General features: G+C 37.2%; 1 protein-coding gene across 4 annotated transcripts in view; it reads right to left on the reverse strand.

Moving 5' to 3' along the window:
* UACA (uveal autoantigen with coiled-coil domains and ankyrin repeats) overlaps positions 1-21,562 on the reverse strand; it is an 88,111-nt gene that overhangs the window by 23,737 nt on the left and 42,812 nt on the right. For 2 of the 4 annotated variants that reach the window (XM_069597672.1, XM_070292486.1), the window contains exons 2-7: positions 15,428-15,561; positions 10,528-10,616; positions 8,781-8,845; positions 7,916-7,973; positions 1,742-1,812; positions 1,533-1,639 (exon numbers count right to left, since the gene is read on the reverse strand). In XM_069597672.1, the coding sequence (XP_069453773.1) occupies positions 1,533-1,639; positions 1,742-1,812; positions 7,916-7,973; positions 8,781-8,845; positions 10,528-10,616; positions 15,428-15,561 (524 nt within the window). Of the gene's footprint in view, positions 1-1,532; positions 1,640-1,741; positions 1,813-7,915; positions 7,974-8,780; positions 8,846-10,527; positions 10,617-15,427; positions 15,562-17,746; positions 18,255-21,562 lie in introns of those variants that run through there. The other 2 variants (XM_069597671.1, XM_069597673.1) reach the window with 2 other exon arrangements.

A 21,562-nucleotide genomic window follows, 5' to 3' on the forward strand; every position in this document is an offset into this window, starting at 1 on the left:
CGAAGACGGAAGAATAAAAGACCATAAGAAGGATCCAAAAAATATTTCAGAAATCTCTTTCAGAGGCCCCGTTCTTAAAGAACAGATATGACTTTAAAAAGCTATATTGTTACACACACAGATTTGACTTCATATTTTTATATTTTAACTCCATTGCATTTATAAAAACACGTGCTTGTGTCTTAGTTTGCAGGGCTTCCCCTAGTTTACAGTGGCTCAGATGGTAAAGAATCCTCCTGCAATGCAGCAGACCCAGGTTCAATCCCTGGGGATCTTCCTGACCCCCCTGTGAAGGGAATGGCTGCCCACTCCAATGTTCTTGCCTGGAGAATTCCATGAACAGAGGAGCTTGGCGGGCTACAGTCCATCAGGTCACATAGAGTCGGACATGACTAAGCACAACACAGCAATGAAAAAGAGACAAACATACTTGGAAAAACATAAGATCTATTAAATAAGACATTATATACATGGATCAGCCAGATCACGCCTCTCTGATCTAAAATTTATTCTTATATCAAATTTTATTAATCATGCTTGGAGCCAGATTATAGTATCATAAAAACAAAGTAGTATAAAAAAGTCACTTTCTTAAAAATCACACTAATGATTTAACTGCTTAAGAATTTCCTCCTTTGGGATGCCTGAACAGTAAAAACGATCAGAGCTATAAAATCTGACATCCAAAGACTATTATACTTATCTACTTCCAGTGAACTACAAACAATAGAATACATGTTTAAGAGAATAAGATTAACTGAAAGGAAACCAACAATTTTACTAGTAATCATTTACAAAAATCTCAGAAACTTGTCATAAATTATTATAATGCTTCCCCTGGAGAAATGGGCATATTTTGGATACTCTGTTGTCAGAAACTCTGTGACTATAAACATCAGAATTACAATATAGCAAGCAGCATGATACACTAAACCCAGAAAAGAAGACAGGGAGAAATACAGACAGAAATTGTTAGTGCACATCAATTAAAATAACATCAAATACAGATGCAGAAGTAAATGAATGGAATCTGTGCTGGGGTACAGAAATGAACTCAGTTTCAGAGACGGAGGTGGCATTGTGCCCAGGTAGAAAGGAGAGAAAACACCTTGAAAGAACCTACACTGAAACATGTCCATCTCCAGGACAGCCGAGAACTCCTTTACTCTCAAAAGATTCACTAATGAAGAAGTAGATTGTAGATGTACCTTTTTATTCTTCTTCCTTATTTGAGCCCATTTCACTAAAGGTTATTTTAAAAGTTAAAAATAACTAGGATATAATTCCTCTTTCTTCAGTTCTTTGACTCAAACACAGGCCATAGTCACTGCATATTTTTCGAGTTCACCCTCTCATCATCCCCTATTTCCCCCCTCCCCTCTTCTTCAGCCAACTCTGAAGAAAAGTAAGTAGTGAATGCTAATTCCAAGGAAGGGAGAACCACAGGGAGTGGAAAGGCCAGGTCACAACAGCAGAGCTTCAGGATCACTGGGCATCGGCTCGTGTCTAGGGAACCTTAATAAAAGAATTACCTGTTTTGTTTGTCTCTGGAATTAATATCCGCCCCTCTATCTATCAGCAGTTGACATATTGTTGGCCTACACATCTGAGTAGCCAGAACAAGCGGTGTCCGCCCATCCTAAGGAACAAAAAAATAAGACAGCATTAAGACAACAGATCTCCCAAAATGTGAAAGTTAGAACCCATGAGTTGAAATGACAATAAACATAAAGTGACTTACCACATCTTTGGCATTCACCGAGGCCCCATGGTCGCAGAGCAGCTGTATGCTAGAAGGACAGTCTGCCATAGCTGTGAGGAACAAAGGAAAATGATAAATGGCAAACATCTGCTGCTGACACGTGGTGTTTTACAAGACCCATATAAGGCCTAAATTCTTCAGTCCCTAAAATCCCAAGCTCTACATCCTCCACTCTCAGTTTAGCACTATAAGTATCGATTTTTCTATCTGAAAATGGATCCAACAAGACCATTTTGTAAGTTTTGTATAATTTATTAGAACCAAGGAATACTGTCATTCTTATAGAAGATAAGAATATACTGCTGTTCTAAGGGTAAACACTGACAATGAAAATCTAACTTAAATTTTCTATTCAGAGTATATTTTAAAATATGGCTATACCTGACTGGACCCTTGAAGCATTAGCTGAGATTTTTTTTTTAAAGAATCATATCCTTTCTTTCTTTTTTAAATAGAAGAGCTGCAGTTAATAAAGTATGACTCATACAGTTCACATGCCCTTTTCAAAGCAGAAACTGCAATGTCTGACCTTAATTATGCAAAAAGCAGGGTCATTTTGCTAAAAATTATATTAGTCACATCATGCTTCTTTTCTGATTGACACTAGAGTTCATTTTTGTATCAGGAAAAAATGGTCAAATTCATAAAATGTGTTCATACTTCCCATGAGTTTTTATAAATTTTTATGAGTTGATACTAGATTATCTGTATAAAAACAACTAAGTCAATGTTCTTTTTTTTTCTGTAAAATTCAATAAAGTAAAACCAAACATACATTAAAAAAAATCAAGTAAATTTTTCATTTCTGATGTCTTTAATCCAGCAATCTTTTATATAAAATATACCATCAACCTTTTAAAAAAAGATAAAACTGAAATCAAATACATTAATTCCAGAATTATGAAATGAACAACCATTCAGGTCCAAATAATAATGAACAAATGTAATGGATAAAACATTTGAGAGCTATACCATATTGCATAAGTAAAGTCAGTATTAAAGGTGCTGTGATAGAGAATGTTGGCTGTTCACCATTCTTCTGTGGTAATACCTGTGCCAGTCACAGGGTGGTTCACCTAGCCCATAGGCCCCAGTCTCCTTTGCATGCAGGCAAGACTACATAAGCTAGATCACGCCAGTTGAGTCTGACTGGAGGGATGTGCGCTACCTTCTGAGGCTAGGGCTACAAAATGTGGTTATACATTCCTCCATAATCTTTCTCTTTCCTGTTAGCAGGAAAACAGATACCTGTTGTCAGCTTCAGCCTTAAAGACGAGGACAACACCCCAGGCAATGGCAGAACTGCAAAATGGAAGTAATCTGGGTCCCTGCAGGATCATATGGAGCAGAGGAATAAGCCAATCTTATCATCAGGGCTGTGACATGAAAGAAACTGTGCTTTTTTTTAAAGCCAATGTTATTTTGTCACAGTGGTAGAATCTTATCCCTAATCAAGACAAAAATTGCTATTGGGAGTCAGGTGCTGCTAATAACTAAACAGATAACTAAATTACATGGCACCGGTTTACTGGATGGATACTAGGTAGTCAGTAAAATGTATTTCAGGCTAGGAACCTCCTGATTTTTCTCATGCTGTAGCAAAACATTTGCTAGATTCATCATGTGTTCTAATTTAAAAGGTACACCATGTGACTATGGAATCTTTCTAGGCAAAGCAACAGAAAAGAGCCAAAATTTTAGTACATATTGACAGCTGCTTACTGCTTTTAGTAAGGTATTTTAAGAAAGTGATGAGGTTAAGCAAGAATTAGTTATGCACACTGTTGGAAGCAAACAGAGTGCCTACGTATTTGGGATCTCACAGGTACAGGAAGCCAATTATTTCTCTATACCAAACACCAAGATCTAAAATTATTGCTGGTCACAACTTTTCTCAAAGACTGCGCAATAAGGAAAATAAAGAAAGGGAAAAAAAAAAGGTCCAGTCCTGGAATAAAGATCGAATTGAGAATACTATATTCCTAATGCTGCTGCTAAGTCGCTTCAGTCGTGTCCGACTCTGCGTGACCCCATAGACGGCAGCCCACCAGGCTCCCCGTCCCTGGGATTCTCCAGGCTAGAATACTGGAGTGGGTTGCCATTTCCTTCTCCAATGCATGAAAGTGAGAAGTGAAAGTGAAGTCACTCAGTCGTGTCCAACTCTTAGTGACCCCATGGACTGCAGCCTACCAGGCTCCTCCACCCATGGGATTTTCCAGGCAAGAGTACTGGAGTGGGATTCCTAATACAACACTATTATTTCAGATGACTTTGAGATATCAGTATTAAAATGAAGTAGAGAAGAAATGAACGTATTTTCGAAACAGAAGTAGAGTCACAGACATAGAGGACAAACTTACACGATTACCAGGGGATGGAGGAGAGGGATAAATTGAGATTGGAATTAACATACACACACCACTCTATACAAAATAGATAACTCATAAGAACCTACTCTATAGCACAGGGAACTCTACTTCATACTCTGTAGTGGACTATATGGGAAAAAAGTCTGAAGAAAAAAAAAAAGAGTGGCAATATGCATAAATGATTCACTTCGCTGTATACTTGTGCACTGTAAATCAACTAAACTCCAATAACAATTTTTTAAAATCTTGTAAATTAACCTAATGTTCTACACTATATGGAACATTTTATAAATAAATAAATTTTCTAAATTTTAGCCAAAAAAATAAAATGAGGTAGAGAATTATGACTCTAGAAATAAAGACAAGAAATAAAGGAGGGTTTAAATTTTTATGTCCAGAAAATAAATGGTTTCTGGTATATGAAAGTGGCTGGCAACAAACAAGCGAGAAACCTACCAAGGTTTTGAGGGAATGAATATACTATCCCCAAATCCGAAAGCCCAGGCAGCTAAACCAATAACTCTTCCTGCACTTAAGCTGCCTATATAGAAGGCATACCTTCCAGCATCCAATTTATCTGTGTCTTAGAGGATAACAGACAAGTAAGAACCTCTGAGATGGCAGTGCTAGGGCCCACAGATGACAATGACAAGGGATTTCTCACAGGAAACAGAACTGGGGGGGGGCACATGGAGCAGTTAACCAAGAAATTACTGCAAGACCTCAGCTGAAAGCCTCTGCAAGTTTTGCTCAGCAGCATTTGATGCCTGCTACTGATCAGTGATTGCTGCGTATTTCCTAGTTCTCCCTTTTCTGAAACAGAGACTTTAGTTTATTTATCCTGTTCTTGTTTCATCACTATATATTATGAAGAGTAGATTTCTTTTCTGTGAGTTTACAAATTGTTGAACCATCAAGAGCCATTTCAGAGGCAAACAAAAGCACAGCACCCAGAAGCCCGACTTTGAGGTGGCCTCAGCAACTGGACTGATTATGTATCCTCTCCCTGGGGAGGGGGCAAAGGTTCTATGTGTGGGAAGTAGTGGCTGAGGGAATACTTGGAAGGCCAGAAGGCTGGACTGTGGCGACTGGTACCAATCTGTTCTCCCCTTCTTCTGCAGTGGAGCAGCTGGGCCGTGACTAGTTATCTGGAGATTACATTTCTGGGCCTCCTTTGCAGGCCACCAACTGACTTTTCTCTTGTTGATGGATTATGAATAAAGGGCTATTTACCACTTCCAAATCTGGGCCTTAGATGGCGGGCATTTGCTCCCCCAGTTCTCCTTCCCTTTGCTGCTAGCGGGAACATGGATATGACTACAACCCAGTTGCAATGACGTAGCTGAGAAAGATACCAGAGGAAAGTGGAGCAACAAGATGGAAAAAATTCAGTGCATGAATGACCTCAAGACATATATACCACTCAACACTTTTTTAATAAGCAGCTGGTACTGAAGTTCTTTTATTACATCAACTCAGTCTTCATTCTAACTTCATCAATATACCTAATGAATAAATATTTAGATTTCAATTGGTTAAGTTGTACCAGTTTTGTAGACAAGGATAATAAAATCTATAATATACAAAAAATTATACACACTTAATGTATACATTTTTATGAGTTTGGACTAAAGCACACTTGTAATACCATCACCACAATCAAGACACTAAACGTATGGATCACTTCCACAAATTTCCTTGCGTTGTTTTGTTTGTATGTGTTTTGGGGTTGTTTTTTTTTTTTGGTGAGAATATTTATCAAAATATTCTGTCCTCTTAATATATTTTAAATTGTACAGTATCATATCATTAATAATATGTAATACATTATTATATAATTATCTAAATTCCTGTATAATAATTATACCTCAGGTATTTAAAAAAGTAAAAATGACTGGGGAAAGCTGAACACTGAATAGATGATATTGAAACTATTTTCAAACACACTGTGGTAATGATATTACATTTAGGTTACAAAATAGAATCATTATCTTTCAGAGATAAAAACTGAATTGTTTATGGATAGAATTATATGATGTTTGGGATTTGATTTAAAATATGCCAGAAGAGTAGAATAATGGGTGGTGGTATAAATGAATCAAGACTGACCACATGATCACAACTGTCTAAACTGGATGAACAGTATAACATATTTTAATATGATAGTTAAACATTATGTTTGAAATTTTCCATAATAAAAATTTTTTAATGATTTTAAAAACGTGGTTATTATTAAGGTTGGATGGATTAAAAAATAACTATGAAAAGGTGGTAGGAGAAGAAAAATACCACATGACACAAATTCATACTTCATTAAGCAGCAAAATCATTTTAATATTTCTATCAAGCGCAATAAATTAGTGCTACAGAACTGAATTGTATTTTTTTTATGGTGTCAAATTTAAATAAATCTGTTTGGTGATTCCGTAACTACACAAGCTTGATAAGTATATTACATATGAATCTAGGCTTATGTTTTTTTAATTACTTAATTATTTTTATACAAGTAGCAATATACAAAATATACAAAATTATCATAAAAATTAAAAACTACAGAAACTCACAGGGGTCATTGTGAGGCTCAAATGATAATGTATGTAAAAATGCTTTGCAAATAATAGTACTCTCTTCCAAAATTTTTAAAAATGCACTGTGTAAGAGATTAAACTATCATAAAAGTACATTTTTTTTAAGGAAGAAAATCAAGTTATAAAAGTTTGAAGGAAATTTGAAGTATAATACATTTTTCAAGGGACCACTCTAACTACCACATTATTCCATATACATGAAAGGAAACAGTGTGGTTCTTTTATTTTCCTTTTCTTTGAACTTCTAGTTAACTAGGAATTTCAGTCTTAGAAGAGTCCAGCCAGGGGTCAAACTATCTTACATTCCAAAACTCTTTAAATATTTAACTTTTTCTAATCATTTTCTTTAAGACACCTAAAGAATAATGCAGATAAACTTTGATATTAATAAAATCCTTGAAATTACTAATATAAATCTCTTTTAAAATAGAGCACATTACAATGATATCAAAGTCAGCACTGATACCTCTAAACCAAAACAAGCACCACCACCACTAATTGAGAAGTTACTACATGCCAGGCACTATTCATGATTCAGTTATAGCCACTACTGGGCTTCCCTGGTGGCTCAGACGGTAAAGAATCCGCCTGCAATGCGGGAGACCTGGGTTCAATCCCTGGGTTGGGAAGATCCCCTGGAGGAGGGCTTGGTAACCCACTCCAGTATTCTTGCCTGGAGAATCCCCATAGACAGAGGAGCCCGGTGAGCTACAGTCCATGGGGTCACAAAGGGTCAGACAGGACTGAGCGACTAAACACACAAGGCAGCAGTATTATTAACTTCATTCAGCAGATGAGGAAAATGAGGTACAGACATGTTAACGAGGCAAATACAGTTTTTAAGAAAGAGAAATGTCCTCCTTCTTCCATTTCTCCTACCAGTCCCCAAGCATGCACACGGTATTTACAGCTCCTTGAGAACAAGGTTATGGTTTATTCATCTTTGGACTCTCAGTATCTAGCATCTTGGCCCGTAAATACGGTCTGAATGAAATCTTTTTAAGCTGTACAATCTCCCCAATTTCAAACTTGAGTACATAAAAAATTCATAACATTCTGTTTCTCCATGGATTACAAAAACATATGTATGTTAAACTCTGAAGTCAATTTAAATGCCCAGCCATTTAACAAAGATTTTATGTCCAACTGAACAAAGATTTAACACAAATTTATGTCCAACTGAAACCTTTGCTTACCTGCATCATGAAGTGCGGTTCTTCCCTGCAGGTCTACATGTTCAGTGGGACAATTGTACTGTTAAAACACAGAAATTTAGTCATGTAAGAAAGTTTTATTTTCAAATTAAATATAGTGATTTAAATGAACAGCTGTTATCTTAAAAATACTGCATTTATCAAAAACTCTAAAGAGTACTAGACAAGTCATAAATATTTTGACATGTGACAAATACAATAACATTATACTATAAATTTAACAGTGTTCCAGCAAACAGGAAAACATATGGTACATTACAATAGCATGGAATATAGAAACGGCTATTGTTTTGGTTTTTGGGTTTTTTTTCTGTAACGGTTAAAACTTGAACAATTGAATCAGAAAAAAACAAATGAGCTCTGCTGTGAAACTCAGTAGCAAACATGTTCAAGGAAACGTGTGACTAGACTCTTCAACTAAAAACTTAATCTAGCCCACTAGTTCATAGAACTTTGTGGTTGCCTGATTACAAGCTTAACTAATGACGCTATTATACAGTCTGACTTGTTGGTGTTTATATAGAAACATATAGATTCTACACTGTGCCACTTCATCTCAAGTCATATACCAGACCACAGAAAATTCCAATCTCTAGCTAATGTCAACAGGAAGGTCAGGTCTTTGTTGTTTATTTTTAATACACTGAGTTATGCAATTCACTTCCCTCAGAGTTTTTGCTCTTTATTGTTCACATTCTTTCACAAACGATGGAAAAACTATTACATAAGCTAACAGTCAAAGCTAGCCTACTATTTTCTTTGATCTCAAGTCTCAAAAATGCATTGAAAACACATCTACTATTTGCAGTCAAAGTGATAAATTCAAAGTATTAACCACTTTTACTACCTGTAGAAGTTTTTGTAGACACAGTGCGTGCCCATATTTTGCAGCCAGGTGAAGAGCATTCCTTCCTAGAAAAGAGATAATTTTAAATATATGATAAGGGTTATTTTCTTCACATGTGAATTCCCCTTAAAAACGTGACTGATTTTTCCAAAATCAGTTGACAGGCGACTTCATTTATAGGCATGCTTTAAGTTTGAGCTTTATTTGCACTGAAGGAAGGAGGGCAAAAATCACTCAGATTGGTCACTAGACAAAACATCCAAAGCAGAAAGAACACAGACAAAAACAAGAAAGACATATGTCGGAGTTGGAATCAGCACGATACACATATAAAGTTTTATGAGTTCTGAAAAGGTACAGTTAGTCCAAAATTTCTAAAAATGAATATTCTGCATCAATGGAAAACACACACACGTGTGTGTATATGTGTGTGTGTATGTGTGTGTGTGTAATAAACAGTTTTTTGTTCATTTAAAGGTGGCAAGTAAATAAAGTGTGGTCTTCAATTAAGAATCTGATATACCTTTAGGTAAAGATTTACCTCACTAACTCATCTGTGATGTCTCTCTTTCTCTCCCTCCTTGCCTTCCATTTCCAAACAGAATGCTGTTAACAGTAATGCATTTATTTGTCCACACATGAAGTCACAGGATAGAACATTAAAGTTGTTAAGGAAACTCTCTGCTCTAGGTCAACTCCCATATTTCACTGAGTAACAAAGTATAAGTTCCAGTGATTGTCTATCCAAATGGAAAATTAAAACATTCACTAAAGAAAAGTGATAGCTATATTCAAACACTTAAAATCTACCCTGTGATATGCAAACAAATTTATGCTATAGTATTTTAAAAGACAGACATAGGTATGACTAAGTTTAAGCAGGAGGCCGGTCTAGAAGAAATAATTTTTTATAAATATAGCTAGCCAAACAGACCAGGTCTCCTCATGAGGCCTGACAGTTAAGAACACAGACTCTGACTGTGACTCATACATGGAAGGACCCTGGCACATCACTTAACAACTCAGTGCGTTGCAGACTCACTGGCTGGATGTGAGGATAAAAGGAGTTAGTACATGTCAAGTGCTTAGCAGAATAGCGTCATCTATTATCATGTTAAAAAAAGCATCATCTATTCTTGTTATGACCACTATTGGTGATGCTGTTATGAGGCAATTAGTTCCCCAACAAGTCTAACCAAAGGCCAAATGACCTCAGGACAGCACGAATGTATATACTGAATAGTACACTAAGTCGCTGAATAGTGTGCTAAGTCGCTTCAGTCATGCATGACTCTTTGTGACCCCATGGACCGCAGCCCCACCAGGCTCCTCTGTCCACAGAATCGTCCAGGCAAGAAAACTGGAGGGAGCTGCCATGCCCTCCTCCAGGGGATCTTCCCGACCCAGGAATTGGATCCACATCTCCTACGGCTCCTGGCATTGCAGGCGGATTCTTTACCACTGAGCCATGAATAGCACATAAGTATAGATTAAATGGCCCCTATAGATTCTTCCAAGTCTGAGATTTTAGAATCCTATAACACTACCAAGACAAGCCCTAGACCTCAGGTCTCCAGCTGCTAATCTGTTCAGTCATGCTTTCTGCTACACTGCCCTCTCCCCCACAATACCTCAACTAATTAGAAACAAAGTTACAGCCTTCTCTCTGTAAATCACATTTAAGTCTGACTGAGAGCATTATCAGTGGACAATGCTTGTCTTCTCTGTACTATGGAGGCAAACATACCTGCGGTGTCACTGGTTGTAATATCAACTCCATGTATGAGGATGGCATTCAAACACTCAAGATTTCCCTTTGAGGCCACAACATGAAAGCTAAACAAAAAGAAAATTTTGTTATGCCATGGAAACTACCCAAGGTCAACTTTAATGTTACATTCAGCCCTCTTATATTCGATACTCCTATATACACACGTACACACATGCATTTTAAAGGCTACACTAAACACTTACATTTTTAATACAAGAAAAAAAGAAACGTATTTCACATTACTGAAAAACTCATTTTAATCCATATTTATATCACTACCCCTATAGTTTATCTTTTCAATAACAGAGGCACTGGTGTTTAGACCTTAAATGCACTGAAAATTTTCTATCAGATTATTTTACTTAATTTCAAATATACGGAAACTGCCAAAACAAATGAAGATACCACAGAATGCTAAGGCCAAAGAGAGATCAAAACACTTATCCATCTCTTTAGAATTATCACATTAAAGCTGGCATAGAAAAGTTTTCAAAACAAGCTAAGCTATACTTGAAAGCCACAAAAATCTGGCATCATCTTCTTTCCCCCAAGTACTACCACATAATTCCTCCTTTCACTCAAGAGATCTGTGTGACTGGTTGAAATTTCACACAAACAGGCAGAATTGAGCACGTTTTCTAATAAAGCAAGTAAAGCCTACTTAAAAACATAACTTTAAGTCATCAAGTATTCAAGATACAGGATAAATATCCCAGTGTTTCTTTGACCGTCTAATACTTTCCTTAATGGACAAACATAGGAATACTTTGTGCGCATTACGAACTGATGCTGTAAGGAAACATAGTAGGGCTTGTTGGCAAAGGGTGTTGAGCTCAGGCCATAGACAAGTACAGTAACCACTGTGAAGATGCCAGGAGATAAAGGCTCAGCAAGGTGCCTGGATGTAGACACACTCGGCAGCATACCCCGCAGCAGGGGTCTTCCCTCACCATACCACGTAAAAATTTTACATTGTCCCACTCCCTAAAACCTTAGTACTCCTAGCTCCTTCATCCCTGCCTTCATTATTTTAAATGTAACTATGCATTTTCTAATACATATAAATTCAAATTTTATTTTCGTTATGGTCTATTAATCTCCTCTAAGAAAGCAGGGATTCTTGGCTGTTCTGCTTCCTATTGTATTCCCAGAACCAATTAAAGTGCCAGACAGATGTGGTGTTGTTTTTCAGTCACTAAGTCGTGTCAGACTCTTTTGCGACCCCATGGACCGTGGCCCACCAGGCTCCTCTGTCCATGGGATTTACCAGGCAAGAATACTGGAGTAGGTTGCCATTTTCTTCTCTAGGCAATCTTTCCGACCAAGGGATCAAACCTGTGTCTTCTGCATTGGCAGGTGGGTTCTCTACCACTGAGCCACTTGGGAAGCCCACCAGACAGATGATAGACCCTCAAATATTTGAATAACTGAATGCTCAGAAACAAAATGTAGAGCTACCTTGCAAATTCACTTTCAGATATTCAATTATGCCTCCATTCACATTATGATGAATATAAATGCAAACTAGAGACCGAGCACTAAGTAAAGTTAATCAGGTTTGTGTGCAGTTTGAATGAGAGAGAGATACTTCTGATAAAAAGAATGTACTGCTCCTAAAAGTCAGACAAGTTCTCCTTATAGTAGAACTGAACTGCTGTAAGGCTGAGGGTATCATTCTTTCTGCAGCACTGAAGCGGGGAATTCTATTATGCAGTGCACTGAGAACTTTTTCAGGGACGGTAATTTCCTTCATGCAAAGGTTTTCCATCTTCAAACAACTTTGGAGATCTCATTCTTTGTCTACCTGTTTTCACTTCTTAGCTCACAAAATTTGAAAGACTTCTCTTCTCCAAAATAACTTAGCATTATACCGATGATGCACTACGAGGGCAGAAATCGGAGCAAATCTACAATGCATTATTAATATGGGTGTGCTATAGATAGTAGATGTGCTTCAGAAAGAAGATATACCAATCATTACACTGTATGCAGAGTTGCAAAGGAAACCTGGAAAACTGCTTTATAGAAATATGCTTTTTCAATTAAAAAATCAACTTTTTCTTTTTAAAAACAAGACAAGTATTACTACTACAATAGGAGATCCAGGTAATCTGGACAGTCCCCACCTCTGGTTGTTTGAAGACAACCAGAAAAGCATACAAAATAAGAAATCTGCCTGAAGCTATCAGTGAGCTAACATGATAGTGAAAAATTACTAAGACAGTATGCAGGGAAGCACAGAGGCCCAGAGAGGTGAACCTGGAATATCGAGCTACTTTTTCTCTAGGAGCATTTGCTATTTAGAGAGAAAAAAACTGAGAGGTTGAACAGTCCTTTTGGCAGCCTGAGGGGAAGGCGAGTCAGGAACTGGAACTCACAGCTCTCCAAGGGGCAATAGGGATTCTAGGTGAACCTGCCCCATTTTGTATTGGCAACGGACTACATCCCTGGGAAACAGGTAACCAGGAATAAAATATATTCTTGTAATGACTATCTAAGGCCTCAAATATTTCATTTTTGAAACTGTATAGAGATCAAGAGGGGCTTTGCTGATGGCTCAGACAGTAAAGAATCTGTCTGCAATGCAGGAGACTGGGTTTTATCCCTGAGTCAGAAAGATCCCCTAGAGAAGAGATTGGCTACTCACTCCCATGTTCTTGCCTAGAGAATCCCACGGACAGATGAGCCTCGAAGGCTGCAGTCCATGGGGTTGCAAAGAGTCAGACATGATGGAGTGACTTACACTTTCACTTCACAGATCAAGAAGGACATGTTAATTCTGCCTTAAATTTCAAAAATTAAAAACCAAAAAAAAAATCATTCCAAATTAAACTATTTTTATAACTATAGAAAATATATTTCTAGTATGTCCTGTACTTGACTAAATATAAAATGCTTTAATTAAGAAACACTTTGTGTGTGAATAACAAAAGGAAAATACTTTATCCTATGAATCCTAAAAAGAATTCTAATTCTATAGTGAATACCTCAAAAACTTATACTACTCAAATATGTCATAAACTAAAGTTCACAGTACATCATAAAGTTCACAGTTCATCATTTTATACCAGATTTGCATAATTCTATCAATATAAGTCATTTCCCTCAAAATTGAACCTTAGATCAAAAGAGTCAGAACAAAATCTCAAGTAACCATTCATTCAAAACATTCAAAGCATGGGCAGACAAAACTGAAGAAATAAGGTTTCACTGAAGATTTTCATCACAAACAAGATCCTTTGAACTTTTAACATCATGGCACTTGGAGAAAAAATAAACAACAGTTTTGATATTAAATTTTTACTATTTATACTGTGAGCCCTATAAATGGCTTAAAATTTAGCAAAAGTAGAGGCAGGACTCAAAATAACTAGTTTCTGTAGCCGTCAACTTGCCTACTTTACAAAACTGAAACAGTACAAAAAATTGGGGCTTCTTAAACCTCAATGCTCTTATAAACAACTTGAAGTCATGCTCTGCTATATTCATGTATCGAAGCATTCTAAGGCAGTGACCTACACCAAACATTAACTACTCACTTCCTAATATTCACTTCTATATTTAGTATCTGATTTCTAGTATTCTAAAAAAACTCATGCAAGTATAAGGCAGAGAGGTATTTAAGGAAATGAGACTTTTCACCTCTAACTTTGGAAGGTTTCCCAGATAAGGTTTGAACTGCTGTATTTATAGAGGATAGTAAAGGTCCATCTAGTCAAGGCTATGGTTTTTCCAGTGGTCATGGATGGATGTGAGAGTTGGACTATGAAGAAAGCTGAGCGCCAAAGAATTGATGCTTTTGAACTGTGGTGTTGGAGAAGACTCTTGAGAGTCCCTTGGACTGCAAGGAGATCCAACCAGTCCATTCTGAAGGAGACCAGCCCTGGGATTTCTTTGGAGGGAATGATGCTAAAGCTGAAACTCCAGTACTTTGGCCACCTCATGCGAAGAGTTGACTCATTGGAAAACACTCTGATGTTGGGAGGGATTGAGGGCAGGAGGAGAAGGGGACGACAGAGGATGAGATGGCTGGGTGGCGTCTCTGACTCGATGGACCTGAGTCTGAGTGAACTCCGGGAGTTGGTGATGGACAGGGAGGCCTGGCGTGCTGCGATTCATGGGGTCGCAGAGAGTCGGATACGACTGAGCGACTGAACTGAACAAAACAGAATCTAGATCTACCCTTTAACCCAACTGCTCCCTATCCTCAACATGAAAGGAAATGATGAAGACTAGGAAGAGGTAGGAGAAAAGATACCTGGTTTATAAGCATATAGACAAACCAGCAGCCTTCAGTAACACAAAACAAAAGGGCGGGATCACTGCCTGTATCTCCCTAAGTCACACTAGTTATTCTGCCTCTCTATTGTCCTAGACACCTTCATTTAAACTAATTACCCCAATACAAAAATGGATTGGGGTTAAGGCGGAAAGGTAATGTAATTTATAGAACTCTTCCAAAATAGAAAACTTGGGTTTATATCCCAGACTGTGACTTTTAATGAGACTAGACACCAAGTTATTTAGCCTCTGTAAACTTCTTCCTGCTTCTTTCAGAGGGCCACTGTGAGGATCAAACATGATAAGGAGTATTAAAAAAAAGCTTATAAACAAAATTGTACCAAATAACCCAGGCTGGGATTTGCCATAGGGCCCAAACAACTAGACCACTGGGTAGTATTCTCTGTCTCACTTTGAAAATCTTTCCTATTGAGGACAACTATTAGTCCAAATTGATGAAAGTCATGTCTGAAAGATTTTAGAGTGTGGGTTTTGATAAAGACTTTTTAAATTACATGTTGATAACCATAATTCACAAATTTCATTTGTATGCCAAGGGTGTACTCTTGAGAGAATTACCACCAGTAATACTCACGCAGATCTGCCTTCTACATCTAGCTTGCCTGGATTTACTCCCTTTTTAGCAAGGATTGAGGTCACTTTCTCTACATCTCCCCTTTCTGCTGCTTTCATCAATCGGTCATCGTATTTGTTCCAATCTGCTGCTTGCTACAATAAAGGAAAAAAAAGTAAACATAGCATACTATATACTATATTAGTAAGGCTCTCTAAAGAAGGGGAAACAAGAGAAGGGAAAACAGTACTGTCTAATACATCATTCAGTTGTCAAATGTATCTCTAATTCCTTTCTCCTCGCTATTCTAACCTGATGAAAAGAGCCTTTCCAAAACACACAATATACAAGAAATATTTTATATATTATATATTTGAGAAAAAGAGGATTTCTCGTGTTTTCTGCCCTGTTTTCTTTGCCTTCGGAGCAAAGAAAGGAAAGGAATTAACTGTTGAATACCTACCATGTGCCAGGTATAAATTACTGGAACAACCCTAGTAAACTAGATTTATCATCTCCATTTAACAGATGAGAAAAATCAAGGCTCCAGGGATATTAAATGACTTAAGAGGCCAAGCCCAATTCTGACTTCTCATGACTTCCCAAAGCAGTGTACTTGTTGTCCTATTCTGTAATTCATGCTTTTGAAACTGGCTCTGGTTACCTATTGCCCAAGACCTTTAGTGGCAGTGGAATTCTGTACACATTTAAGAACACCCACCCTTCTCCCCCCAGCATCACTTCCTTAAAAGGTACTACTGGGAATATAATTATAGACGCAAATTGTACACACATACATGCAATTAAAAAAACAATCCATTATGCTTATGTATTAGGATAAAAAGAAACATCTATATAGAAAAACTTTTTTAAAAACTCTAAAAATATTAACTACTTAAAAATCCTAAAATTATAGGGTCAGAGATGAGATGACTTTCAGTTTCTTGCTTCTTTACATTCAACATATTCTGCTTTTTATAAAAAAAAAAGATGTTTGATTTCAACAAAAACAGTGCATATGTATTTCAAAGGAACATTAAAGGCAATTTTTTAATAGAAAAATATATCAAAAGATATACATTTTAATTATATCAAGGTTATCAAGTTTTAATTGGAGAAAATACATTCAAGATAGTAGATATTCTGAAGCCAATAACTTTAACCTTTGCTTAGTAAGTATAAATGTATTATTCAAAACTAAAATATACATTATTTAAACAAGTAAGGTTTTAGCCTTTTAAAATTCTGTACAGTAAACTTATTGCTAAATTCTTCTTTGCTAAGTTCAATATCATTTTTAGAACAAAAAATTATGTACATATCTTTCACTTAACTTACAAAGTAATTCCTATGTCCACAAATACAATAACAAATCTCTGGAGGAAAAAAATGAATCACTTCATATAAAGCATATCCTCTAAATGTTTGATCAATAGGATTATTTTATATCTACTCTCCTCTAAAACAAAACAAAAAAAGTAACCAATTTTCTAGCTAAATAAGTGATGTATTCATTAAATACTTGAAGTGAAAAATATGAAAACTGAATATGAAAAAAGACAGATATATTAAAATTTTAACCCACCAATGAAATGTAACATTTCAATGGAATCTGGTTCAAGTATCTACACAGACTTCAGAATTGTTGTCTGCAGTCATATTTGGAGATGAACTACTTCCTTCTAACTTGAAAAGTTCAAACTGTCAACTATGATATGAGTCCTATGAGCCCTACTTACTGCTTCAGTCTAAACAACATTTTCAGCTTCCCCTTTCTTTAGCTTTAAAACAAAACAATCAGTGTACTGGCTCTAATTTGGGGAGTGGTAGTAGATGTAGGCTTTATGTTTTCAAATGCCTAAGAGATTAAGTCACGTTTAGCACACAAGCACTTGCTCTAAATTGATTAGTTTACCCTTGTAGTTAGAACAATCTCAATTTTATTTCCAAGTAAACCAGCCAGTGGAGAAAGGAGCTATTTAAAACACTAGAACAATTGCAAAATCCCAAAATAAGGCTCTTTAAAAGATAACTAAATGAGATTAAAGTCTGGTATTAATCCTGTGATTTTCAGTTCTTCTCTACCAAGCACTCTGGTCCACTGTCAGTTAACAGAAATACTGCTCAATTACTAAAATTCTATTATGAGCTTTTTAAATCCAGAAAAAGAAACAAGCACTTTTGTTTTCGATCACTAGCCCCAGTCTGCTAATCAAATAAACCAGAGAGAACAGAATAAGACAAAGAAACCAAATTTTTTAAAAAGTAGTACATTTTAAAAGAATACAGTTCAGAAAGCCTGGCCAAGACTCTTGTTTCACTGACTATAGGGATACCTACTCTGTTCTTAGGAGCACAAGAAAACCAACAGCTCATCATAGGCAGGATTTAGTTTCTTGTTGCTAACAGCAAATTAGTTCGCATTAAGTTACAAATCACTGTGGCTCACAAAGCGAGCCCTCAGAGAAACTCCTAACTAGTGACTCAGTCCTTCTTAGAACTCTTCCTGTTCGGCAGTCTTCCTGCTGCACTACACTTAGCTTGGATCTCTAAGGATATTTTCTTCGGATATGTCTTCGGAATCCTTCTCCGCCTTCATAGCGCTTGAAAATTAATCTTCCTCGCAGCGGCAGCACTTGATTACGAGCAGCCCCAAATCAGGTACTGTAACTCCTCCTATTTGTTATTCTTTAGAAGCTGTCTTTCACTGCCTTCCCTTTTCGGGGACTCCACTGGAAAGCTTGAACAGCACTCTACATCCGGCAGCCTCAACACTGCGGCACAGACCAGCGTCTGTGCACAATAAAGCTGTCCACATCCGACTCATCCTGTAAACAGTGTGTAGACTGTCTCCCATTGGTCAGGATCTATTTTAGATTCCATAGGCCTTGACAGCTGAGTGATAGATAGAGAAGAGCAGCTAAGAATATACTGTAAATGCATGCTTCTCCTCTGAGTAATAAACCTAAGGTCTGCAAGGGAAAAATGACTCAAACACATTGTAAAACATGCTTTTTATATCAAAGCAACTTGCGTGACATTACAACAACACTGTTAACAGACAAATTTGGTTATTCCCACCAAAAAAAAAAAACCAAACAAACATTTTAAACCCATTTCAGTCTTAGGATTGTCTAAACAGAAGTTATAATAACCTTGATAAACAGAATATAAAATTCTATTTTTGGCAAATAAAATCACACTTTAAGGAAACACACACACAAAGAAACATTTTCAGATTTTTCTCCATTTTCCTCGTACCCCTCTCAGTCTCGTTCTGCATGCAACCAGGTTTCAGCTTACAACTGCTGCCAGTCTGTCTCCTAGAATGTTAAATGAGAAGAGCAAGGCACTGCCAAGACATTAAACGGTCTGCATTATGATGAACAGGTTTCAACAAACTTTAAATCTAACTCACTGCTCTTAATTTCCAAGTTTAGCACCCTGCCTGATATAGCAAGTAAATATTTTATCAGTGGAAAATCAAATGATCTGGATTCAGGGATTTTAAAAAACAAATAAGATGATTAAATATTAAAGGAAGCAAATGCATATTAATCACTGAGCTAGACTGTAAATAAAACTCCACGTGGGGACAAAGTAAACAACCTCTCCATGTTCTCATCCGTGATGTTTTACCTGCTTGTACTACTACAACACCCCTTACATTATCAAGGACGGTGACCAGTTTCCACAAGCTCCAGGGATTTTTTTCTGTTCTAGTTCCCGCACTAGCACGAGAATAATTTACACTTCCTCCAAAAAGTCAGATTTGAGAAAACCATTTCATGGGAATGAAAAACCGCCCAACACAACTGTTTATAGGAAGGAGGTAAGGGCTATACATTCTACAGATCGTGCCGCCAGCTAAATTCTGTTACGAATATCACTAAGAAATCCATTTCCTCCTATGTTAAATATTAGGTATATATTCTAATTATAAGATATATAAGATCATATACCATAATGTATTATTTTTGAGACAACTTTTTTTTCCCCCAAATCACATTAGACATCACAATGGATTCTTGGCTGGACCCAGAGATTCTGCCTACTCCATTTCACCCTTCTTCAGAGGAAATCTGGGTGGGACAGAACTCAGGCCCTGTCCTTTGATTAACAGAGCAAGCACATCCTTTCTAGAAATAGGACAGCAAAGGCAAAGCAAATAAAAAGAAAGGAGGAAATCTGCAAGGAGTAATAAAAGCCATATATGGAGCTGTCTGTCTTTCTCTGGTGGCTCAGATGGTAAAGCGTCTGCCTGCAACGCGGGAGACCTGGGTTCGATCCCTGGGTTGGGAAGATCTCCTGGAGAAGGAAACAGCAATCCACTCCAGTACTCTTGCCTGGAAAATCCCACGGATGGAGGAGCCTGGTAGGCTACAGTCCATGGGGTCGCAAAGAGTCGGACACGACTGAGCGACTTCACTTTCTATGGAGCTGTCTTATGGAATAACTAAGGCTCAGGAGACAGGGTATATGGACCCTCCTATACTGTGGATATCCTGAACCTCCTCTGTTTCTCAATCTCCTTTTCCTACTTTCTCTCTCTCCTTCTCAGCTATTTCCCAAGAGCTCAAGACAAATTCCCACCTCTGCTGTCCCCTGTGCCAATAAGGCTCTTCCCTTACCTTCATTCTAGTCCTTAAATATCACTTCCTCAGAGAACTTCTCAAATACTGTATCTATAGCACTAGCCCTATGCTACCCTTGCCGCTCTTTATCTTTCTGCTGTTTCATCCATCTTCAGAATACTTATCAGTATCTGCCAGTATACCATGTTTACCCATTTTTTAGCCTACTTCCTATTTTTGGTATTTACTTCAAAAATTATCACAATAATCAGGGGGACAGACTGAATTCAACAGCACATGGAAAGGATTATACACCATGATGCCACATACACCAGTGCAGACACGGGTTCAATCCCTGGTCTGGGAAAATCCCACATGGCCACGGAGCAACTGAGCCTGTATGTCCCAACTATTGCGCCATGCTCTAGAGCCCAGGAGCCCCAGCTACTGAGCCTGCATGCCTGTGCTCCAAGAGAAGCCACGGCAATGAGAAGCCCTTGCACTGCAGCTCGAGAAAAGCCCATACAGCAAGGAAGACCCAGCAAAGCCAAAAATAAAAACCATAAAAAAGAAGGAAATTGCCTCAACATAATAATAGTCATATGTGAAAAGCACATAGGTATCATCATATCCCATGGTGAAACACTTCCTCTACGATCAGGAACAAAATAAGGATGCTCACTCTCACCATTTTTATTCAACAAAGTATAGAAGTTCTACCCAGAACATTAGACAAGAAAAGGAAATAAAAGGCATTCAAATTGGAAAGGGAGAAGTAAAATTATATCTGTTTGGAGATGACATGATGGCAGATGTTGTTCTTTGTTGTTTAGCTGTTAAGTTATATCCAACTCTTTTGCAACCCCATGGACTGTAGACTGCCAGGCTCCCCTGTCCATGGGATTTCCCAGGAATGAATACTGGAGTGGGTTGCCATTTCCTTCTCCAGGGGATCTTCCTGACTAAGGATCTCAAACCCGGGTCTCCTGTGTTGGCAGGCAGATTCTTTATCACTGAAATGTTATATGCAAAAAATCCTAAAAATTCCACAAGAATAAAAAATTTAGACCTAATCAATGAATCCAGCACAATTACAGGATACAAAAGCAATACACAATTATGCTTCTATATACACTAACAAAGAGTAATCCAGAAACGAAACTAAGAAAACAATTCCACTTACAATAGCATCAAAAATAATACAATAATTAGGACTAAACTTAACCAGTAAAGTGAAAGACTTGTATACCAAAAACTACAAAACATTGCTGAAAGAAATTAGAGAAGATAACAAATAAATGGAAAGACAGTTCATGTTAGACTGGAAGATTTACTATCATTAATGTCAATACTACTCAAAGCAATTCACAGGTTCAATATAATCTCTATCAAAATTCCAAAGGCTTTTTTTTTTTTTCAGAAATAGAAAAATTCACCTTAAAATTCATATTGACTTTCAAGGGAACACAAATAGCCAAATAATCTTGAAAAAGTTTGAGGTCTCACATGTTCTGATTTCAAAAATGTTGTAAGGTTACAGTAATCCAAACAGTATGGTACTGTCATGAAAACAGATACATAG

Source organism: Ovis canadensis, chromosome 7 (genome assembly GCF_042477335.2).
Source record: "Ovis canadensis isolate MfBH-ARS-UI-01 breed Bighorn chromosome 7, ARS-UI_OviCan_v2, whole genome shotgun sequence".
NCBI classification, from domain to species: Eukaryota; Metazoa; Chordata; class Mammalia; order Artiodactyla; family Bovidae; genus Ovis; species Ovis canadensis.